Raw genomic sequence first — 21,130 nt, forward strand, 5'->3', positions numbered from 1 at the left:
TGGGGAATCAACTCTCAGCAGGGCAGACAGCCCCTCCGTGGTGTCTTGCCCTCCATCCTGTCTCCACTGGACCCTCCTTCTCGTGACTCGGCCCTACGACTGAATCACAATCCGTGTTCCCCCCTTCCAGGGGGTTCTGCAGTCCATTCTAGCCACTTCTCACCATGGCCACTGCAGTCCTGCCACCAGTCCAATGGCGATCGAGGGCGGAACCCAGACTCACCCACTACTTTGGGTTCCGGCCCAGGGACCCTATGTGGGACAGCTTTTTGCTGCATCTCCCCCAACTCCTCAGTGGATTTCCCTGGGTCACTTCCCTGCAGCCCCACCCTTGTTTCAGGGTGTTCAGCTCTGCTGAGTCTCAGCAGCCAGCCACTGCTCTATCCAGGGTGCTGACAGTCCACCCTCTTCAAGCTCTGGGAGGCACTCCCCTTGTTCTGCTCTGCAGCTCCCTTTTATACCAGCCTCTTGGGTTCTGATTGGCTGTCACACAGCCCCTTCCTATTGGCTACCTTTCCCGCAGCCTCCCCAAGGGCCCTCTTACCCCTTTTCAGGCCATATACCATCAGATATAACTTAATTTAATTTTCAGTGGTAAATAACAAAAATAGAAAGGAGGGGGAGATATTTTACATTGTACTATTCATTTACGTTACAGAATTCCTTTTTTTTGTGATGCTGTACTTGTAGGTTCTAAATAATTGGATTTAAGAGCTTTTAGAATCTATTATAGCATGCAATTGCTCTGCTATAGTTATGTTTGAATAAATTGAGATCCTCAACCTTCGTTTCATTTTTATGGGTTGGGGCAATAAAGGCAAGTGGCTGATATTCATGGGCATTCATTGTCCCATCCCCACCCCAAACTGAGGCGAGGCATGTGGGGGTGTCATGCAATGTCATGTGCCACTCTCCTCACCCCCATTTCTGCAAGGACCAAGCTGCCCTGCAGGGATTGCTCTGCTCAGCCAGTGGGAGCTGGGGGACAGGCTCTGGTGCCTCTCCTTCTCTCTCTCTCTCTCTCTCCTCCCCCCCCCCCCACTACATTGCAGAGAGCAGAGGAGGCAGCATGACAGAGCAGCTGTTTTCCTGCACTCCTGGTCCCTGCCTCAGGAGCTGGACATCACCTCCTGGGTCCTAGTGCCCAACTTTTCCCTATACAATGCTGAGTGTCTGTGAGGGGCAGAGGAGAAAGGGATGGGATGGGGTAGGAGACAGTGGGGAGGTGAAGTGGGAGGGGATTCAGGAATGTGCAGGGGGAAGCAGGAGCCCAGCATGTGTCATCCCCTCAGCTGCAGCAGCACTAGAGCAGCAATATCCCTTCAGGTGTTCCCCCATTAAGCTGGACTTCCTTCCCCATATCCCCAGCACTGGCAGCCCAAATGCCACTCCAGGCAGGAGAGAGCCAGTTATCCAAGGTAACTGCCTTCAGTGTGCACGTGTTTACACTGTGCTTTGCGCTCCCCCTCCCCCAAATATAGCAATCAAACTATGTATATGCTGATACTGATTTCTGTTTTAGGCAGTGTAGTTTAACATATTTGATTTTTATCACAGCCTTTCAGTAATCTATTCCTTCATTTGAGTGAGTTGTTTATTTTTATGTGGAATAAGCTCTCATTTGTTTTTTCATAGTAAGTCGTCATGCTAAGACAAGCAAATGTATATTGTGCCTGGGCTTATACATTTGTGACAGTTTTTCATGGTTCTTTTCCTGTACTACCTGTCCTTAGGTGTTATGGCATAAAAATAATTAGCTAAAACCCCATTTACTAGATGTCTTAAAATATGTAGAATAATCTTAAATTATTTTTAAAATTAATTATTACTTTATTTGCCCATCCCAAAATCCCTTGACATTTTAATAGAGTTCAACATTGCAGTATAACCTTTTTGTTTATTGTTCAATGTACAACAAAAATAGACAATGGCATCCAATGTACATAAATAGTAATCACATTTTTAAATCTGAAAAAAGAATAAATTACATTTCTCTTTGCTTTTACTAATAAAATATTATACTCTGTTTCTTAACAGGAAAGTACACAAACCATGACAGTCAAAGGTATAAGGTTTAATCCAGGTCCTCCTGGATGCAAAGAATTGTGTTTTGCTTGGCGTGAATTTTCTGATTTTCTCAGAGTAAATTTGACTTCAGGACCCCCAGTTAAACTACACCTTATGGATTGGCCAGAATTAGAGGAGGTGAGTCAGCTTCTTTTGTTTGGATCCAAAGGGTTTGATACCAACCTTTTATATTTCCAGAGTTTTTAAAGAATAAAAAGTAAAGATGAAACCTATTGAGTTTTTTTTTTTTCTCAATATAGTATATTCAGTATTCCTGAAAGTTTCTAAAACATGACAGCTCTGGAGATCAAAGTTCACTTCTAAAGACAGTATGGTAGAGACAGAATAATTCAAGCTTCCACCATTTCCCCTATTTATATGGATACCCATGCGTTTTGAACTAACCTGTGACCATCCAGTCATTTTGCATGCAGTTTACCAGACAGGTCAAAATTAATTGGTTTTTAAAAGTAGGATTTATTATAAAAGTTAGCTCTCGCTCTAAAACTTAAATCTGAATTTTACAATATTTTGTGATCCTAATTAACTTGGCATTTTAAACAGTTTTACTCTCATACTGATTTCCTCAATTTACATAGGGTGAACTGTTGCACTGCCATGTGAATTTTAGAGATAGTCCAGCATTATCACTGTGGTATCCAGGATTAAATTCTATATCTTGCTTCTCAAGCTCTTACTCTTGCAGAGTACAAGCAGAGTGCTTCAAGCTTGCTAGAAGTTCTGTCTTTGACAGTGGAACATGTTGGCAATTCAGCCCTCTCCTGTTCCTAGTTTTTATTTCTGATATATTGTTTTTTAAAGTAGTAGGAAGACAGCCCTTGCCCATATGTGCTTACAGTCGAAAAAGACAAAATAATAGATGGAAAGTTGGGAAAGGAACACAACCTCTAAGTAGAGTGAACAGGATTATGATTAGTACTACATGTGTTAATACTATCAGATCTTTAGTGGACATTTTATTTTCTTTTTTACATATTAAAATTGATTCAAGTGATGACTTTTGGGTGCTGAAAAGTAGGTAAAAAGTTAGAAAAAAAAAGGGAGGGGAGGAGAAGAGATAGGAAGAGGTTAGGTTGTTAGACTAAGAGTAGAAGAGAGGAGGAAAGCTTAAATGAGGAAAGGACTGAGAAGGAAACTGAGGTGGAAAGGCAAAGCAAAAGGATCAAGGATTGTGACTGAAACACTTTATAGTATTTTTTTTAAATTAAATAAAAATCTAAGTGTAGTTTAGGATAATATCAGGAGGTTGAGGGCTGCAGGCAGGTTTCTCTTGCAGCTCTGCTGGAGCAGAGAGAGAAAAGCTTTTTAACTGCCTTCAATAAGACACCTAGAAGCATCTCTCCCTTCTCTCTGTAGTCAAGGCCATGTGAATGGGTAGTAAAAGTCAGCTGGTGGGGTAGTGTATTCTCAGCTATCAGGAGAATGTGAATGGTAGAGGCTCTGGAAATATACTGCTGAGGCTTTAAAGCTCTACCATAGGTAGCCTAGTATAGGAGGCAGCTGATGGGCCTCATTTGTAGGGAAGGCATTGTCTCGTGTTCCTAGGCCATGATCTGTTGGGAGGAAGAGGATAGTTCTTGCTCATACCTCTCTAATGATTGTCTGACACACATTCTATTTACAATAAAGTAAAAAAAATATATATTTGTATCTTTTTCAGCCTATTGCAGTAATTAATGGCAGAGAACTGCAGAAGCCTCTGATAGTTCAGCTCTGTGACCAGTGGGAAAATCCATCTCCTGAAGCAAATGTCAAAATCAGTCTTATCAAGGCTAGCAACTTAAAGGTAAAATTAGATCTTAGATGATGTTCTGGCAGCTTCTATGTATCAAAGCTTATAAATATCATCTACCAAGATATAGCGTCATCACCTTCCTACATCTCTGTCTAATTCTTCTTCAAGTGCATACTCATATCAGTTCCAAGTAGGTGTGTGTGCACTGCGTGCATAGTCGCTGGAAAATTTTTCCCTAGTTATATCCATAGGGTTGGCTCTGGAGCCACCTGGAGTTGTACCTTCATGGCGCCCTATGTAGGGCTCTGCCGACACCTCGCCTCTTCAGTTCCTTCTCACCACCTGTGACGGTCAGTGGAATCTGTTATCTCTTGCTCTGCAAGTGTCCCTGTCACAGTATTTATCCACATTGTTGTCTGTAAATAGTTAGAGTAGCGTTAAGTGTTTATTTAGGGTTAGATTAGAGTAATTTGTGGGAGATAGATCCCCTTAGGGGATCGTGCTTTCCCCTTTCTTCCCGGGGCCGGGGTATGCCTTGGTCCCCCAGATTTAAACCATGTAGGGCTTGCAAGAAACCTATGCCCAGGAGTGATCCACACATTACCTGCCTCAAATGCCTCGGAGAAACTCACCAGAGGGGGACCCCTGCAACATTTGCAGAGACTTTCATCCCAGAACTAAAAAGGAGAGGAGCCAGAGGTTAAAGTTTATCCTTGTGGAAGCGGCCCTCTGTCCATCTCCGAGCTCGTTAGAACTGGTGCCCAGCACGTTGACCTCAATTTGGAGTGCACCCTTGGTACTGAATCTTGTACGGATGCTGAAGGACTCTGGTTCGAGAGACCCCTGGCACCACCATGAGTCACTGGCATCCAGGGACACCACAAGAGTACAGCACCGCTCTCATCCCCCTTTTCTGCAGAAGAAGTACAAGAAAACAGAGAGGGGACGCTCACTAATGCCCAAACCATTGGGGTGTAAGAGTACAAGCAGAGTGCGACCCATGGCGGGCCATTCAGGTACCGAGTCCGGTACCTACGAACTTCACCCCACTCCCCAGGGAATTCAAGGAGGAGGACCTACAACTTCCCTCCACTCCAGAGCTATTTGAGGAAGTCTGGGAGCTCATTGAAAGCCCGGTGCCTCCCCGGCAGACATGACAAAGAGCATGAGCCCCTGGTGCCAAGGAAGCGTGCAGTACCTTCTAAGGGGAAGCCCGCTATGATGTCCCATCAACCATTGCCCCAGCACCTTTCGCCGGGACCGAGGGGCACCGCACTGTCCTGGTCTCCAAGGACTGAGTGCTCAAGATCCAACTCCAAGGCAGAGTCCTACACCTCTGGGCAGAATTGGCACCAGGAGAGAGGGAGGTACTGGAGTCTGGAGACCGGTCACCCTGTCTCCAGGCCGTGGCCACCCCAGTGATAGACCCTGACTCAGTGGCACTTCTGGACAACTTGGGATTTTCACCGAGCCCAGGGGTCTCATTCAGGATGCTCACTCTCACTGGCATCTAGGAACAGATACCAACAGCACCAGTTGGAAACCATTCCCTGGTTCAGCACCAGCACCAAAAATGACTCCACTCCCAGCAGGGAACCCGACATCGTCAACCCTAACACCGAATTTGAACAGCCGACACCATAGGATCCCCTGGGCGCAGAGGGTCAGGAGATAGCCTCCATAAAGGAGTCATCCTCCTCTTTATCAAGGCAGTTGCTGGGTCCTCGCAGGCACCGGCTGCAGAGGACGACAGAGCCCACCAGGAACTCCTTTGTAGAATTGCCCAAAACCTGGGGCTCCAGGTTGAGGAGGTCTCCAAAGGTGGGGGTAGACCCAATGACAGACATTTCAACCCCATCAGAACCAGCCAGGGTAGCCCTGCCTCTCATAAAGACAATTCAGCATACCACAAAGGCACTGTGGCAGACCCCCGCTTCCATTCCCCCAACTGCCAGAAAGATGGAGAGGAAGTACTTTGTTTCATCTAAGGACTATGAGTACCTATGTATGCACCCCTCTCCAGGGTCATTGTGAGTTGCAGCAGCCAATGAGAGGAACAGGCACGGGCACCAAGCCCCTACGTCTAAAGCAAAGGGGGCAAAAAAAATGGACTAGTTTGGCAGAAAGGAGACCCCCCAGTGGAATACACCATCTTCATATGGTGAACCAGCAAGTGGTGTTGAGTAGCTACTCCTTCAACACCTGGGGGTCTATGCTGACGTTCATGGACTCCATCCAATCGGACTCCAAGAAGGATTTCATGGCCCTGGTGGAGGAGAGCAAGGCAACTGCAAAGTCATCACTTCAAAGGGTTTTGGACACAACAGATGCAGTAGCAGCCCGCTTCCTATGGCCTCAGGGGTAGTGATGTGCTGCAGTTCTTGGCTGCAGGCTTCAAGCCTCCCTCACGAGGTCCAATAAACTATTCAGGACCTTCTTTTCAATGGTCAGTCCTTGCTCTCAGAACAGATTGACTCAAAGCTATATAGTCTCGTGGACTCTCAGGCTACCCTCAAGTCCCTGGTCCAACACATTCCAGTGCCCAAGAGCAGACACTTTAAGCCTCAAGCGCTTCCTTGCTTCTATCAGCCACAACAAAGACAGGACTTTGGCCACAGGAGAGGCAGAAACTACAGAAGGAAACCTACTCAGGCTTCCTCCGGCCACAGGGGAGGCCCTACAAAACAACCCGTAGGGCCTAAATATAACTTTTGAGGGTGCGCCCAAGGGCAGCATACCAACCCAAACCCTGGATCTTCCACATCTTTTATTTTCAAACTGCTTATTCCACTTCTACCATGTTGGATCCAGATCACGTCAGACTGCTGGATGCTAAGCACAGTAGAACTGGGATAGTCTATCCGATTCAGCTCACCACCACCCTCATAACCCCCACCCTTCCTATCCCTCTTCAGGAACCCCTCTCAAGAGCAACTTCTGATTCAAGAAGTGCAAGTGCTCCTAAAGACAGGAGCAGTGGAAGAGGTTCCTTGGGAGCTAAGGGGAAAGGGATTCTATTCCCAGTACTTCCAAATGCCAAAAGCCATTCTGGACTTGCAAAATCTCAACAGATTCATGAAGAAGTTGAGGCGCTGCATGGTCTCCTTGGCATCAATTATTCCCTCCCTGGATCCAGGGAATTGGTATGCTGCCCTCAGCTTGAAGGACACGTACTTCCACGTGTCAATTATCCCAAGACACAGAAGGCTCCTCCGCTTTGTAGTCAACCAGTCTCACTATCAATTCTTAATCTTTTTTTTCTTTTAAACTAAAATTAAATACAGTAATAAAATTAATATCCATTATGCTATTCATTTGTAACTTTTTAAAACTTTATCTCCCTGCACCTTCTCCATATTCCCTCCATTTCTTCTTATTGCTCCTCTTACTTAAGTACAAACCTGAAGACCAAGTAACCTACCAAATAACAATAAAGAACAGAGTCAGTAGTATGGTACATAATCTCCTTCTTCAGTACTTCCCAAACTGACCCATGGAGAATTGTATGGTGGTCTGCAAAAGCTGCCAGGCTACATAATTCTGGCTTCCCTTCTTGTTTCCCTCTCCTAATGCTGTTATCCAGGCTCTTTGCAGTGAAGATCAATCGGAAATGAGGAGGAGACAGGTCAGCTGTGTGTAAGCAATTGCTGAAGTTGCCACTAAGATATTAGGGAAATATGTATGTAAAATGGTCTGCAAAATTGCACGTGGGATGGAGGTGGTCTGTGAAATGGTCTTTTTGTTAAAATGTTGTTTGTATTATTAAAAAGTTGGATAACCCTGATTTTGTCTATTTTTAATGTCTGCTAGTTTTTGTTTATATACAAGATGTTCTTTTTCTGCCTCATAGCTTCTCTCCTCATTCATCCCAATGGATAATGCCTCATCTGTAGAATTTGGAGGTAGTCCAGCAACTCAGGCCATCAAAAATTCTGCCTTTGCTGTCAGAACAAGTTGACTGAATATTCTGCATCAGCTTCAGATAAATTTAAAATTGGAGGCTTATGCTGAAATAAATACGAAAATGAATAATACAATCACTACAATGTTTCCTTTCTTAATTATTAATACTTAATTCAGTTTATGCTGTTTCTAATTTTTTTAATTTTCAATGTGCTGCATAAGTTTGTATTGAAAAGCATAAGAATTATAGAAGGTGGAAGGATTTGCTATTGTGAAAGGGACCAGTTTTGGTATCAGGAAGGTATGACTGTTCAGTTTCTCCCAAATACTTTGTTGTATAACTTTAATTTTTATTCATTTTCATGCTGGGTGACTTCATTTTACCTTCTAGCTCCTCTCTTCCTCTTCACTGAGGAATCACCAGAATGTTCAGGCTGTAACCTCCGGTTTCTTTGGTATAACAGCGGGCTCCCTCTACCATCACAGCGGATAAGCTTTGCAAGAGGTGCTGCAGGCAGCTTCTCAGGTGCCTCAAAGGACAGTTATATCTTGCTGCCATAGACCATCGAGCCTTGCTGTGGAATAGCCTGGGGCTTTGAGTCAGACTGGCATGCTGGGGCCTTTACTCCCGTGCCCAAAGCTGTGACTCCTCCATGGGAGTCTTGACCCAGGAGCATGAGGATTCCCACAAAGAAGAGAACCTTTCACAGCCTGCTCAGGGATAAGTCTGGCAAACTCCAGAGGTTCTGAGTATCAAAAAGACAAAGTCAAGCACCCCTTTCCTAAGGAAGTGATTCATATAGTTCATGATCAAATCATTTAAAAATCATGATTTAAACCTTTTCTCCTTTGCCTTTTCAACCTGAAAGCAGTGTTTGCTGGGACTTTTCTCCTGAACAGCATGTCTGAGCATGAAGAGAAGCCTGATATTCCTGTGAAGCCCCTGTCTCAGGCAACAGTTTTCAAATTTAACAAATCAGGAACTCTGGACTATTGTTAATGGAGCATTGATTATTGATTAACTCATTGATTAAATTATGAAAGTGTTGCTTCCATTCACTCCCAGTTATCTCTGTGAGTCTGGTTTTCAGAAATGATCTTTGTGAAAACTAAATATAGAAATCATTGAAATTTAGCATCAGACATATGTCATTTTCCATCCAAGATTCAGCCAAACGTTTCACAGCTATGCAGTTTGAAAGAGGCCTGCTTTTCTCACTGAAATCTTAAACTGTGTCCAAACATGCTGAAACATCCATGTTTTCAAATTATAATTTTAAAAACATCAGTTAAATTGGAGTATATAATTAAAATGTATGCATTTAAATAAAGTCACAAAACCATCCCTCTTGAGTCTAGTGTCCTGAACTCTTGAATCCAGTGTGCTAAATCAGTTTAAAAAATTTATATATTTGTTTGGAGAGATACCAATTTCAAAATATCTGTAAGGGAGCTGCAGTAATAAATAGTTTGGGAATCAAGGCACTGGTAAAAGTAAAAATCTGGAGAAGCTCCTAATGAAAACTTAAATGAACTTTCTACTCAAACCAACAAAAAATTGTGAATGACAAAGACAAAATGTACACCTGTGTGTAAGAGAGCTTACAATACCTGTCCAAAACTCTCCCTTTTGATCTACACTTTGCACCCAAAAACAACGAGAGTCCTGTAGCACTTTAAACTAAAGTCTTTAAAGTGCTACAGGATTCGTCGTTTTTGCTGTGTACAGACTAACACAGCTACCCCTCTGAATCTTTGCACCCAGAATCTTCAGAAATTGGCTGATAGTAACCACAACAGGGTTCAGACTGCAAGTTGCACATTTATTCATGGACAAGGTGTCTATCAGTGCCCTGTCCAGAAAAACCAACTCACACCTTACTAGCTAGCTCTCAGAAAGGATTCAAACCTACCAGTTGTTCAAAATCAAGAAAAGCTTTTTGAACCCAGTGCAGAGAATTGCTTATTTTAGGGTCAAAATAGGTACGACTCTGGCCATAATTTTACCAACACACAAAAAATTTTACAAAGATACAAAAGTTCATTACAAGAGTTGTTTTTTGGCAATTATGTCCATCAACTAGTATTGCTGGTGCAACACATCAGTATCACCCCCCCCCCCCCAATGGCATTTCTCAAAATGTGCCTCTAGAAATTCTTTCTGAATATCTGAAATCATTCAGTGTATGCAGTGCAAAATTAGACATTATTTCCGATCATGTCCAAACATCCATTCATGCACGGGTAAATATAAACTGTATATTAAAAGCCAATTCAATTTGCACTCTATACTCTTGAAATACTTATTGTGGAAGAAATCATTGCACAGTTGGGAACATACCTAGAAAACATGACAACCATGGGATTATGGTGTCTCACTCAAAAAAGGAAAACATCCAGTTCTCTCAAGCGCACACCTATGATATACAGATACAAAATCACAGAATAGATGTCCTTTTAGTTCACTATGAAAGCTCTATCAGTGACATAGGAATGGTCATATAGAAATAGACCAGTGGTCCAGTAAGTCCAATATGTGGCTTCTGAAAGTGGCCAGTACCTGAAGCAGAGGAAGGTGCAAGAAAACCAGTAGTGGGCAATTATGGAATAAGTTGCCCACAAGTAAAGTTACCTCCTACTATTCTTAGAGGCTGGCTTGTGATCTGAAACATGAATGTTTTTACCCTTACCAAAATGAGAGAATAAAAAGAAATAGCTTCTCTGATGCAACGGAAATAATGTTCAGGGCAGAGAAGAATCCACACCTTTTAAGGATAGTTCATATAAAGGAAACAGAAAAGAGTGCACTGAAGTCCTTCCAGTCCTATGTTGGTCCTGAAGGCACTTGTTTGGATTGGATAACCAAGGAACCTCAATCACATCTGCAGATGACTAGGCCTCTTAAATCAGGGACTCCTCCACCCAGACCTGGACCACTTAAGTTCACAGTCGGGACATTGGAAGAGAAGTGTGGTTCAACAAGGATTTTCTGTTAGTTTCATTCATACATTATGAAATCCATAAAGAACTCTGGGTCAGGGACGGTCGTTAGTATGGTGCCCAGCACAGTGAGCCCTGGACTGTAGAAGCTGTATAATTAAAAAATTCTTGTGATCCCAGCTATACTAGAGTTTTTCCAGGATGACTGGTTGAAGTCCTAAACTTAAACATTATAGGAGATTGGGAAAAGTACTAGTGCTGTTCTTTATGCAGGCATATTGGACTCCCCATCAGAGACTGAGGTATCAAGACTAAACAAAATGACAGATTAGACAAGCTTGTAGCTTCCTTTTTAGTTGCCATTGCCTCTGAAAGACATACTTTGGTATTTGTTCTACCTATACAAAGTACATACTGCTGTTATTGAGGAAAAGGTCATTGTAGTAAGTTCTTTCCACAATTCTTGGGAAATAGTTCTTTCATCATTTTGTTCCAATCTTTAGCATGCCTTTGGAAGGTCATGGGATAGTTTGGCATCCCTATCTACAGATATATCTTGAACCTATGGACTACATGTGGCAAATGTACCCTATTTTGATTCCATTCAAAATGCCAAAGCTTTAGATTTTCAAAGTTTTAAAAGTTGCTAGATGTTAATGTTGCACCATTAACAAGGCATTTGCGAAACCATTCACAGAGGGAATCAAGGCTCCTTCTACAAGATCCATTGTGGCATGTGAGAAGAACATAGAATCACACTGAGGAAGTCCTAGAGGATGCAGAAAATCAAACACAAAGTTGCTCTTTCCTTCACCTCCTTCCAACCGCAGCCTCCCACCAGAAGACACTTTTCACAGGGCCTTCAAGAGCTGCAAACCAACTCAAATACCATCTCTTCTTGCACATGCATCCATTTTGGTGTTCGTCTAGCCCAATTTTTCTATTCCTGGTGAAAGATAACCACAGACAAATGGGTTCTTGACATCATACAGTTCAGGTACACCATAGAATGCCTCTCCATCTCTCCCTCCAAAACCCCATCCCTTTTCAGGGACCATTGTCATGAGAGGATACTCATTCAGGAGGTAGAGCCATAGAGCTGGTATCACTTCAACATTGGGGAAAAAAGATTTATTTCAGATATTTCCTCATACTGAAGCAGAAGGGAGGATGAAGACCCATGTTGGACCTCTAACAACTGAGTGTGTTGATCTTCAGAATGAGGGTCTAGGTGGTCACCCCAGCATCAATAATTCTGTCCCTAAATAGACAATTAGTTCATGGCTCTTGACATGAAGGATGCCCATTTTCATATCAACATCTATCCCTCTCCCAGAAGATTCCTGAGATTCACTATAAGTCCAAATCATTATCTGTAGTGAATGCTCCTCTTTGGACTAGCAACAGCTCCTAGGGTGTTCACAAAGGTGCTTTCAATAGTGGCAACACACTTCCAATGCCATGGCTTGATAATCTTTCCTTACATAGAATATTAGCTGTTGACAGGGAGATCACATCAAGAAGTACTGACATCAGCCTCATCTCTCCTCAGTCTTCTAGCATCATTGCGAATCTGTGTGAACACAGAAAAGTCTAATTTAGTTTCATAGCAGATCATAGGATTTAGCAGAGCAACTCTGGACTTAAGAGCAAGAGCCTTACCTACCTCTGGACAGATTTCAATAAGTCAACTGAGACAGAGCCTTCAGATGTTGTTTCCTGCATGCCTTATCCTATTACACATTTCATCCTGTTACCTATGTGATGCCCTTCGCAAGACTTCAGCTTTATCTACAAGCTTGACTTTGGATGGTATACAGATGGTATCAAGCACATACACTGTGGACAAGCTAGTCACACTTCCCTCTGAGTGAGTGACTCTTTGGCCTCCTGGCTGTGCAGGGTGTAGATGTGCACAGAAGTTCTTTTTATTCCACCCCCTTCCTAGAAGATGTTGATTAGATGCTTCCCTCTGAGGATGGGACTGCCCATCTGGATTAACATGTGTGCACAAGAAACATGGAATTCCTGAAAATCCAGGATGCACATTCAACCTCCTGAAATTGAATGCTGGCTGAGAGACCTGCAAGTAACTCTTACCACTCATACAATCCCAAGATATTCAGATGATGATAAACAACATGACAGTGATCTACATCAACAAGCAAGGGGAGAGACTTCCCGTCTGTGTATGGAGGCGGTCAAACTGTGGAACTGGTGTATTTATAACCAAATCGTCCTATCAGTAATACAAGTCCAGGAATATACAATGCACTAGCGGTCAACCTCAGCAAACACTTCTCAAGCAAACACAAGTGGGAGCTACACAACTCTGTGGTGAAGACTACATTTAATGGGGATTCTTGTCTCAGGACCTGCCTGTCACAAGAAATGCAAGACATACTGCTCCAAAGGAGCATGAGCTCAGGACTCCAAAGGAGATGCCCTCCTAATTGCATGGGAGAATCCCTTAAGATATGCCTTTCCTCCATTGCCCTGTGACCTTGTGTCCTCAGGAAGATCCAATAGAACAGGGTGGTGATCGTCCTCACTGCTCCCTGATGGCCCAGACAGTTTTGGTTTTCTAATGTAAGTCAGAATCTTCCCTCCAGTAATTAAACGTGCTGTGACATGTGACTTTAATTTTGCCCTCTCAGAGTCACTATTTAAACTGTTAGCAACATTCTTGCTCTCCTATCTTTCTATGAAAGTTGCCTTTTTGGTGGTCATCATGTAAGTGAGAAGATGTTCAGTGAACTAGGTGCCCCTATTCCTAATCCATTTTACACAGTTTTCTATGAAGACAAAGTTATGCTGAGACTGCACCCAAAATTCACTCCCAAAGTCCTCTGTCTTTCACCTAAACCAGACTATACACCTGTCTGTTTTTTCCCTAAAACTACATGGCACTAATTTGAAGAGAAGACTCCATTTCCTGGATGTACACTGTGCATTGGCATTCTACCAACAAAGAACATAGTCTTTTAGGAAATTGCCAAGATTGTTTGTTTCATGGGCAGAATGGATGAAATCAATCTCTTCTTGGAGACTGCCCTAGTGAATTTCAAGCTGCATCCTGCTCATCTGACTTATCAGTCAGCCATATCCCTCCCCCACGTAAGGTCTGAGAGCCCACTCTATAAGAGCCAAGACAGTTTCACTAGTATTGCTTCATGAAATGCCACTAATTGACATCTGCAAAACAGCAACATGGAGTTCTTGACATACCTTCACAAGACACTGTTCTCTAGTCCAAGCCTCTACAGATGATGCTTCTTTTGGATCAGCCGTACTTCAGTCGGTCATGCCATATCAGTCTTTGTACCTATCTCCTCATCAGATGAATACTGCTTGTCAATCTCAACTTCAGAACACATATAGGGACCAGCACTCAAAGAAGGAAGAGAGGTTACTTACCTTCTGAAGTAGCTGGCGTTCTTCAAAATGTGTGGTCCCTATCTGTATTCCACTACCCACCCTCCTTCCTCTCTGCTCATGTCCTAATTATTTGTAATAGAGAAGGACTTGGAGAGGCAGCCGGTCTGCACCACTCCATATGCCCTCGGTCCAGAGCACAAGGTAGGAAAGAGCATAGGTGTGGAACAAGAGACACTAATAGCAAAAATCTTCTCATCTCAGGCACATGGTGCACATATGCACTTATAGTGGAATACAGATAGATCACACATTTAGAAGAACTCCAGTTACCATACAGGATAAGTAACCTCTTTTTACTATGGTACCTGTATTCATTACAAACTAATTTTTTTGCAGATTATTTTTCTAGCTTTTCCACAGAAAAATAGTGGTGGCTTGTGCTTTATAATTTCATGCTGTTAAAAGTGAAATTGTTAGTAATGAACAATGGGCCTCATCCAAAGCCCTTAGAAGTTAATGGGAGTCTTTCCCTTGATTTCAGTGTGTTTTGGATCTATGCTAGTTACTATGTGAAGAGAATAGGAGATCACATATAGTGTGTTTTGTGTTCTTTAGTCTAAAGTACCTCAGCCAAATTTATTTTCTTTTACTCTTGAAGCTTGATTAGTTAGCTGTCATGCCATGTGACTTTCTGTGTATTCTTGTTCACCAGTAGGATTTGATTAGTAGCATTACTGTATTTCAGTTCAACCAATGGTCATTACATTTTTCTCTTGGTTATTTTGTAATCTTACTCTTTGGTCATTTGTAGTAGTGTGTGGACATACTGTATATTTATTTCATAGACATATATACCAGTTATGACTGTAACATTCTTTATTGTTGTCACCCTCAAAAAACTCTAAACAAATCTAGACTGGATACAGATAAAGAGAAGTGAGAGGTAGTTTGTAGGAGGTGCAAGCAACTTAAAATATAGCCCAATTAACACATTCCGCAGAATGACTAAGTTTACATCAGCATTTTACAAAACATAACCAGAATAAAATATATAAACCTGTAAATTAAACCAAAGTCTGCTAATTCAGACAAAGTGAATCAGAGAGTCTTAAAAACTAGTCAAGGATATTCCAAAACCTTCAGTAAATCATAGGAGTCAGGAGAGGTACAGAATAAAAAACAAGCCAAATTGCAAAAATGTAAGGAAGTTATTAATTAAATTGAAATAGGTGATAGAAAAAGGAAAATTATATTTTGGTGAATTTTAAGACTTAATACTACTTCTGTATCATTAAAAGAAAAACATATTTTCTTGACAACTTTCAACTTTCTTGACAGATCATTCCTTCAAGCCAGCAACATAAAACAGATGAAAATGGTAGGGCTAATCTGGGAGTAATTAGTATTCATGCACCCAGGTAAGTAATGGAAATGTATAGACAAAAATTAACTTCTGAAAAGCCTCTTACTAGTTAACTTTAAGTTAGTCAGCTACATGTTCACTAAAGTAGCTGCCCAGAAGTCATCTGGCATTAAGTGCATACACTTAACTTATTGTTTAGGTGCATAGGCTAGGCTAGTTGTTCAGCTTTTGGGAAAGTTAATTTATAAACATTTTTTTCCAAAATTTAATAGTTTATTCCTTAAGTCTGCCAAGAGAAGCTGCTGTTCTCGTTTTCAAGATTTTTTTTAGACTCAGAAAAAAATCACGTTTTAAATGTCATATATTGCCTGGTGTTGACAGGGGTTTAATGTCTTTAAAAATGTGTTACTGCCTATGGTTGACCATACCTAACTAACGTTGTTAAAAGCAATAACACACGTTTTTAGCGGTTTTAAACCTTGTCTATGCTGGTACCAAGCAGCGTTTAAAAATGTTTTTGCTAAGATGTTTTTTAAACAGATACATTTTTTCCTACTCTAGAGAAGGTCCTGGAATGGAAATTTTAAGGAGCATTTGAATGATAGAGAAATGTAGGCTACTTAATAGGACCTGTAACTAAAGTTTTCAAAGTATATTTCCACCACAAATTAACTGTAATTATTTTTCACATCTTTGCATTCCATACAAGCAGACAGAAACTAAGGGAGTGAGGCCAATGTGTCTCATTTTTATAAATCCAATCTTGGTTCCACAGGGAGCATGGTTTGAGGTGTTCAACCCAAGATACACTATAACAATTTTTAGTATATCTAAGCCAGTTATGTGGCCCAAAGGAGATCTGTGGCTCCAGTAATTGTAGTACTCAGGAACTAAGCTATTTGTAAGAATTTATCCAAAGAACCAAAACATCTTCATATTATGCAAAAATATATGAGGATGACATCATAAATGCACACTTTTCTGTTTTAATGCTTCCAGTGTTTTATATCAGTTAACACTTCTGCATTTTTAACTTGATATTTTGAATAAAACTAAACTTTTTAAGTTTGAAGAAAAATGTTTGAATCCTGCGCCATAGTTAAAAATTTAGTATTGGAAGTAGACTTAAATGCTAGATTTGAGATTCTTAATCTAGAATTTACTACTTTTTATTAAGAACACCTCAGATTTCTGTATTATGAAGTTAGTGATTTCTTCATGACCTAATAGTCTCAGTGTTATGTTGCTAGGTGTGAGACCTGTGTTCAGCTTCAATCCTTGGCTATCAGGGACTGGGAGTGGTTTAGAACACAACACACTTCTTGTCTCAGGTGACTTTTTAAGTAGCTATCTCTCCTTCTTGCCCTTATTATCTAAACTGTGCAACAAGTCAGATCTTGAAAAGGAGGTTGAGAATTGGTCAAATTGGTGAAATATTAAAGCAAAAGTAAATGCAAATAACTTACATTAATGCAAAGTTAGTTGTGAGAACATCTTAACATCTTAAACTTTAGGCATTTCTTGACTCGTGATATTTCTAACCTTTCTTTAATACTAGGTTTTTGCCTTTACTATAATTTTGATATCAGTAACAGAAAATTGTCTTTTATTTGGCTTTCAGAGCTTACAAGTACCTTTATGATGATCCATTTAAACTCTCTGTGAAAAACTGCTACTAACTTATTGTTATATGATTGATGTGTGTTTCAGGGGAGAGCACACGTTACAGCTTAAAGCCTCATACAACAGGACCACATTAGATTGCCCTATAATTAAGTTAAATGTCCTGCCTGACCCTGAGAAACCTGTGTGTTTGAATGTTAAGTATGACAGAAATGCTTCTTTTGCAGCAGGAAGTAACTTCCCTGGTGAGTAGCTGTATTTAAATAGTTTTTTTTTTAATTTTGGAAATCAGCCATCCAAATGCATTATGGTTTTTGATGGCGATAAAAAGTGATTTGTATGATTTATTTAAATGATTATCATTATTTTCATACATCCCTTTTATCTGATATTCCATTTTATCTGACTGGTAAAAGCCTTTACAATCAGCGTTTTGGCTTCACCTATTGAGAAGCAGGAGACAAATATGTGAAATGATAACAGAAGTTCCAGTTTTGCCCTTTTTGCCCAATTTTTGCCTCATGCCTGCTGAAAGCCTGGAGGTGAAGCGATGTCTTAGTCATGCCCATCTCAGGATAGATCTACACTAGAAGCACATCATCAGCCCAAATGCGCCGCTGTAGTGCGTCTGGTGAAGATGACATATGCTGATGGGAAAACACTCTCCCATCAGCATAATTACTCCATCTCCATGAGCAGAGTCTCCCACTGACATAGTGCCACTGTGGACAGTGTTTAGATCGCTGTAACTTGCATCATTCAGAGGGGTGTCCTTTTTATATCCCTGAGCGATGTGAATTAGATCGACTTAAGCGACAGTGTAGACCTGCCCTCAGTCTTACTACACTTTCTTTTCCTCTAGCAAAAAAAAAAAATCACAATCAAATAGTAATTCAACTTCTGGGCCACTTTGCAATGTATAAGTATTGGTCTTGTGGGCTGGTTCCATTTGTGCCAACTCTGAGATGTTTTCCTCAGCCACTGGCCCTTTCCATTTTCTGAAGGTGTTACTCTGCCTTCCTCTAGGAGCTGGAAATCCCAGCTCTGGTGCTGTTCCTCCCCTGGTCATGGTGGAGACTGTTTTTGCCCTGTCACTGCTCTTCTTGCATCACTATGAATGTCACAAGCTGGGGCAGTTCACCCAGATAACAGCAGTGCAGGAGATCTGGCCCCTGTTTAGAGGAAGTCCAGTATCTATGTGCTGGCATTCCACATTATCCATCTTATCCTTCTTGCCTAGGAGCCACTATTAGATAAATTGACTGCAGTGGCATTTTTAAAACTGGGAGGTACTCTCAGACCCTAGCGCTTGTCTGAAGTCCCTTCCCTTGATACTTGGGCAGAAAAATCCACATTGCTTTTTTCAGTCTTTTACCTCAAATTCAAAGAGAATGTTATAATGCACTGCCTGAGCAGAAGTCACATATTCCCAGTATACACTTGCAGGTGTTTAATGAAATTTGTCATTACATGGAATTCTAACCATTAACTGGTTTGCTCTGCATAAGACAACCAAACTCCCCATGTTGTTTTCCAGGAACTTCACTCTCAAAACCCTTGTGACAGATTCATTCTTCTACAGTTGAAAAGAAAGAACTAGGCAACCATTTCCATTTTATGAGATTAGCCAGGAATGGAGGAAAATCAGGCTGGGCATGGTGGAAATAATTTTACTGTCACCATAAGAGCTTCATCAAGCCCTGATTTTTCTGATGCCATGAACATGTGTGCCTTGCACTAGTGGAACCTATCCCTTTCCTTGATCCTATTTTCCCACCCAGTTTTCAGACCCAAAGCATCTGGCACTAACAACTAGAGAAATTGAGTAGACTGGATATCTGAAAGAGAATTTGTTCGAGGACTATTGCTGACTGCCTGTCCAGAACCAATCTTCCACTTCAGTGAAATATTATCATCAGATTTTTGAAAATTGCTTCTCCTGGTGGGGATGGGAAAAGAAGCATCTTGGTATAAGCACCTGTTTCCTCCAGCATGTCCTTCAGTTCTTGCTACAGGTGTTTAAAGTGATCTTGCTGAGACCGAACTATCATAATACCCATAGTCACGTTCTGGCCCCGCCAATTTTGGTCACTGACCTCCTCAGACACTCCACCTGCACCCAGCTCTCCCTCCACACACTCCTGGATCTCCTCACACAGGCTCCGGTGCTAATCTAGTGGCAGAGCTGGGAGGTTTTTTGCAGAGACCAGTTAACTTTTTTATTTACAATAAATGAAAGGGCCTTCCTCTATTATACTACTGGTAGTCAACCATTGAAAAAAGAGGGTTTCAGACCTCCATATTCCAGCATTTTATAATATTGTTTAAATCCTTTGGTATTCAGATTGTAAAGGATTATAGTTGAACTAAAGCATCAGCACAATTGCTACAGTTCAAATCCTATGGCCACTGAGGTCAATGAGACAATATTTAGCCCTTATTCTTTGTATTTCATGTTTGTATAGCATGACTTAAAATGCTATATATTTAGATTAATTGTGAATTATTCTTGGCTGGCTCTTGACAAATAGGTAATGCTAATAAAGCATTTTGTTTTTATCTAAAATAAAACTTCCTTTCTCTCCAGTTTTCTGCTTTAAAGAACAATTAGTTTGCACTGCCACAATTTAAATGAGGCCTTATGCTCTTTCATTCTCAATGTTGTGATCTGCGTAGGAAAAATTGTGTGGGAAAGATAGGGGAAGGAAGACAGTAATGTTTTACATATATTATTCTTAAAGTTAGATGTGAGTTTCTGAAACTAAAACTGAGCCTTGAAAAATAACATTTTAATTTTTTTTATTTCTGCAGATTTTATGATTAGTGTAATTTCTGAAGATAACAACATTATTAAAAATATTAATCCAGGACGGGTTTCTATGAAAATGTGGGAAGGACAGAGTAGTGGAAGCAGAGTACCAACTAATGTGAGTAACTAGAAAATGTGATAACACATATTGATCCTGTGAATATGACAGAAACCACATTTTCTACAGAAGGGACTTTTGTGTGTTTTGTTTAGAGAAATGTCTTTCTCTGGATTGCAGCTATTAAGTGTTAAATTTCTTGTACATTCAGTAAAATTATGTCCATGCCAGCTGTTGTCCCTATTACTTTAAACAAGACAAACTGTCTGGCAAAATTGCAATACTTCAACTTTGAGAATGTTGTTGCTATTCAGCAGAGACTCACTAATTCACACTCAGGGGAGACCTATTAGAAATTGCAGCAGTGAATTTTGTGAATTACAAAGAAAAGTAAAAGAGCATACTGGAATTGCAATGCATCACAATGTACATTTCATGTATTTTGACAATTGTTTAATATATGATAATGTAATAGTGAATGTATATATTTTTAAAATAATGAAATATAGAGAAACATGAGACAATCATTACAGCATTCTGCTAATTATTTTCTTAGTAGTAAAGAGCACTACTGTTTTGAATTAAATGTGTACATAATTGAAGTTTTACCTTATGCTTCTTGTCTTAAGTATAGTAGAACCTGAATACATGACTCTAAAAACCCACCACTCTCCAAACCTTAAAAATCAAAGGAGACTCTTTGCACTCCATAAGGATGTCAGAAGAGTTGTGAAGTATTACTTTTTTGCCAATCTGATACTCTTTGTTTGAAGATTTAATTTCCAAAGCCTATATCTGTCTCTGGGTTAAAATAACCATAGAAATAATCTCTAAAACGGATGTTTTGCCTTTTGGCATAACAAGACACTCCATCAGATCTTTGTTAATCTTATGAGCAAAGAGAAGCAAGACATCTTGCACTGAAACTTGGAAAGCACATATCCATACCATTACAAACAATAATGTTTATTTGTAGGTTTCAGCCACAAATCTGTTCGACTGTGTTATCTACAAATGATGCATCAGAGTTATCTGGATTAGCGTAGATGTTCTAGGGAGTGGGACAAATCTACAAATTGGTCATCTCTTAAGAGGGCATCCACAAATCCAGAATCTCCCCCTTCCATCCTATTTAAATCATGTCCTGGCCCCATTTTAATCAATGAAAAAGCTTTCCTGGCCTTCAGTGGGACAAGAATTGTAACCTAAGCTTTTCCAGTATTATTCACAAAA

At 40.8% G+C, this 21,130-nt stretch overlaps 1 protein-coding gene across 5 annotated transcripts in view; it reads left to right on the plus strand.

Annotated features, from left to right (window-relative positions):
• SMCHD1 (structural maintenance of chromosomes flexible hinge domain containing 1) overlaps positions 1 to 21,130 on the plus strand; it is a 187,269-nt gene that overhangs the window by 123,642 nt on the left and 42,497 nt on the right. For all 5 annotated transcript variants that reach the window (XM_067547134.1, XM_067547127.1, XM_067547143.1 and 2 more), the window contains exons 29-33: positions 2,038 to 2,205; positions 3,749 to 3,874; positions 15,383 to 15,462; positions 17,118 to 17,275; positions 19,842 to 19,957. In XM_067547134.1, coding sequence (XP_067403235.1) covers positions 2,038 to 2,205; positions 3,749 to 3,874; positions 15,383 to 15,462; positions 17,118 to 17,275; positions 19,842 to 19,957 — 648 coding nt within the window. The remainder of the gene's footprint in view (positions 1 to 2,037; positions 2,206 to 3,748; positions 3,875 to 15,382; positions 15,463 to 17,117; positions 17,276 to 19,841; positions 19,958 to 21,130) is intronic.

The sequence above is a fragment of the Emydura macquarii genome, unplaced genomic scaffold (assembly GCF_026122565.2).
Source record: "Emydura macquarii macquarii isolate MOO-44397 ecotype Brisbane River unplaced genomic scaffold, CSIRO-AGI_Emac_v2 contig_212, whole genome shotgun sequence".
Classification (NCBI taxonomy): domain Eukaryota; kingdom Metazoa; phylum Chordata; order Testudines; family Chelidae; genus Emydura; species Emydura macquarii.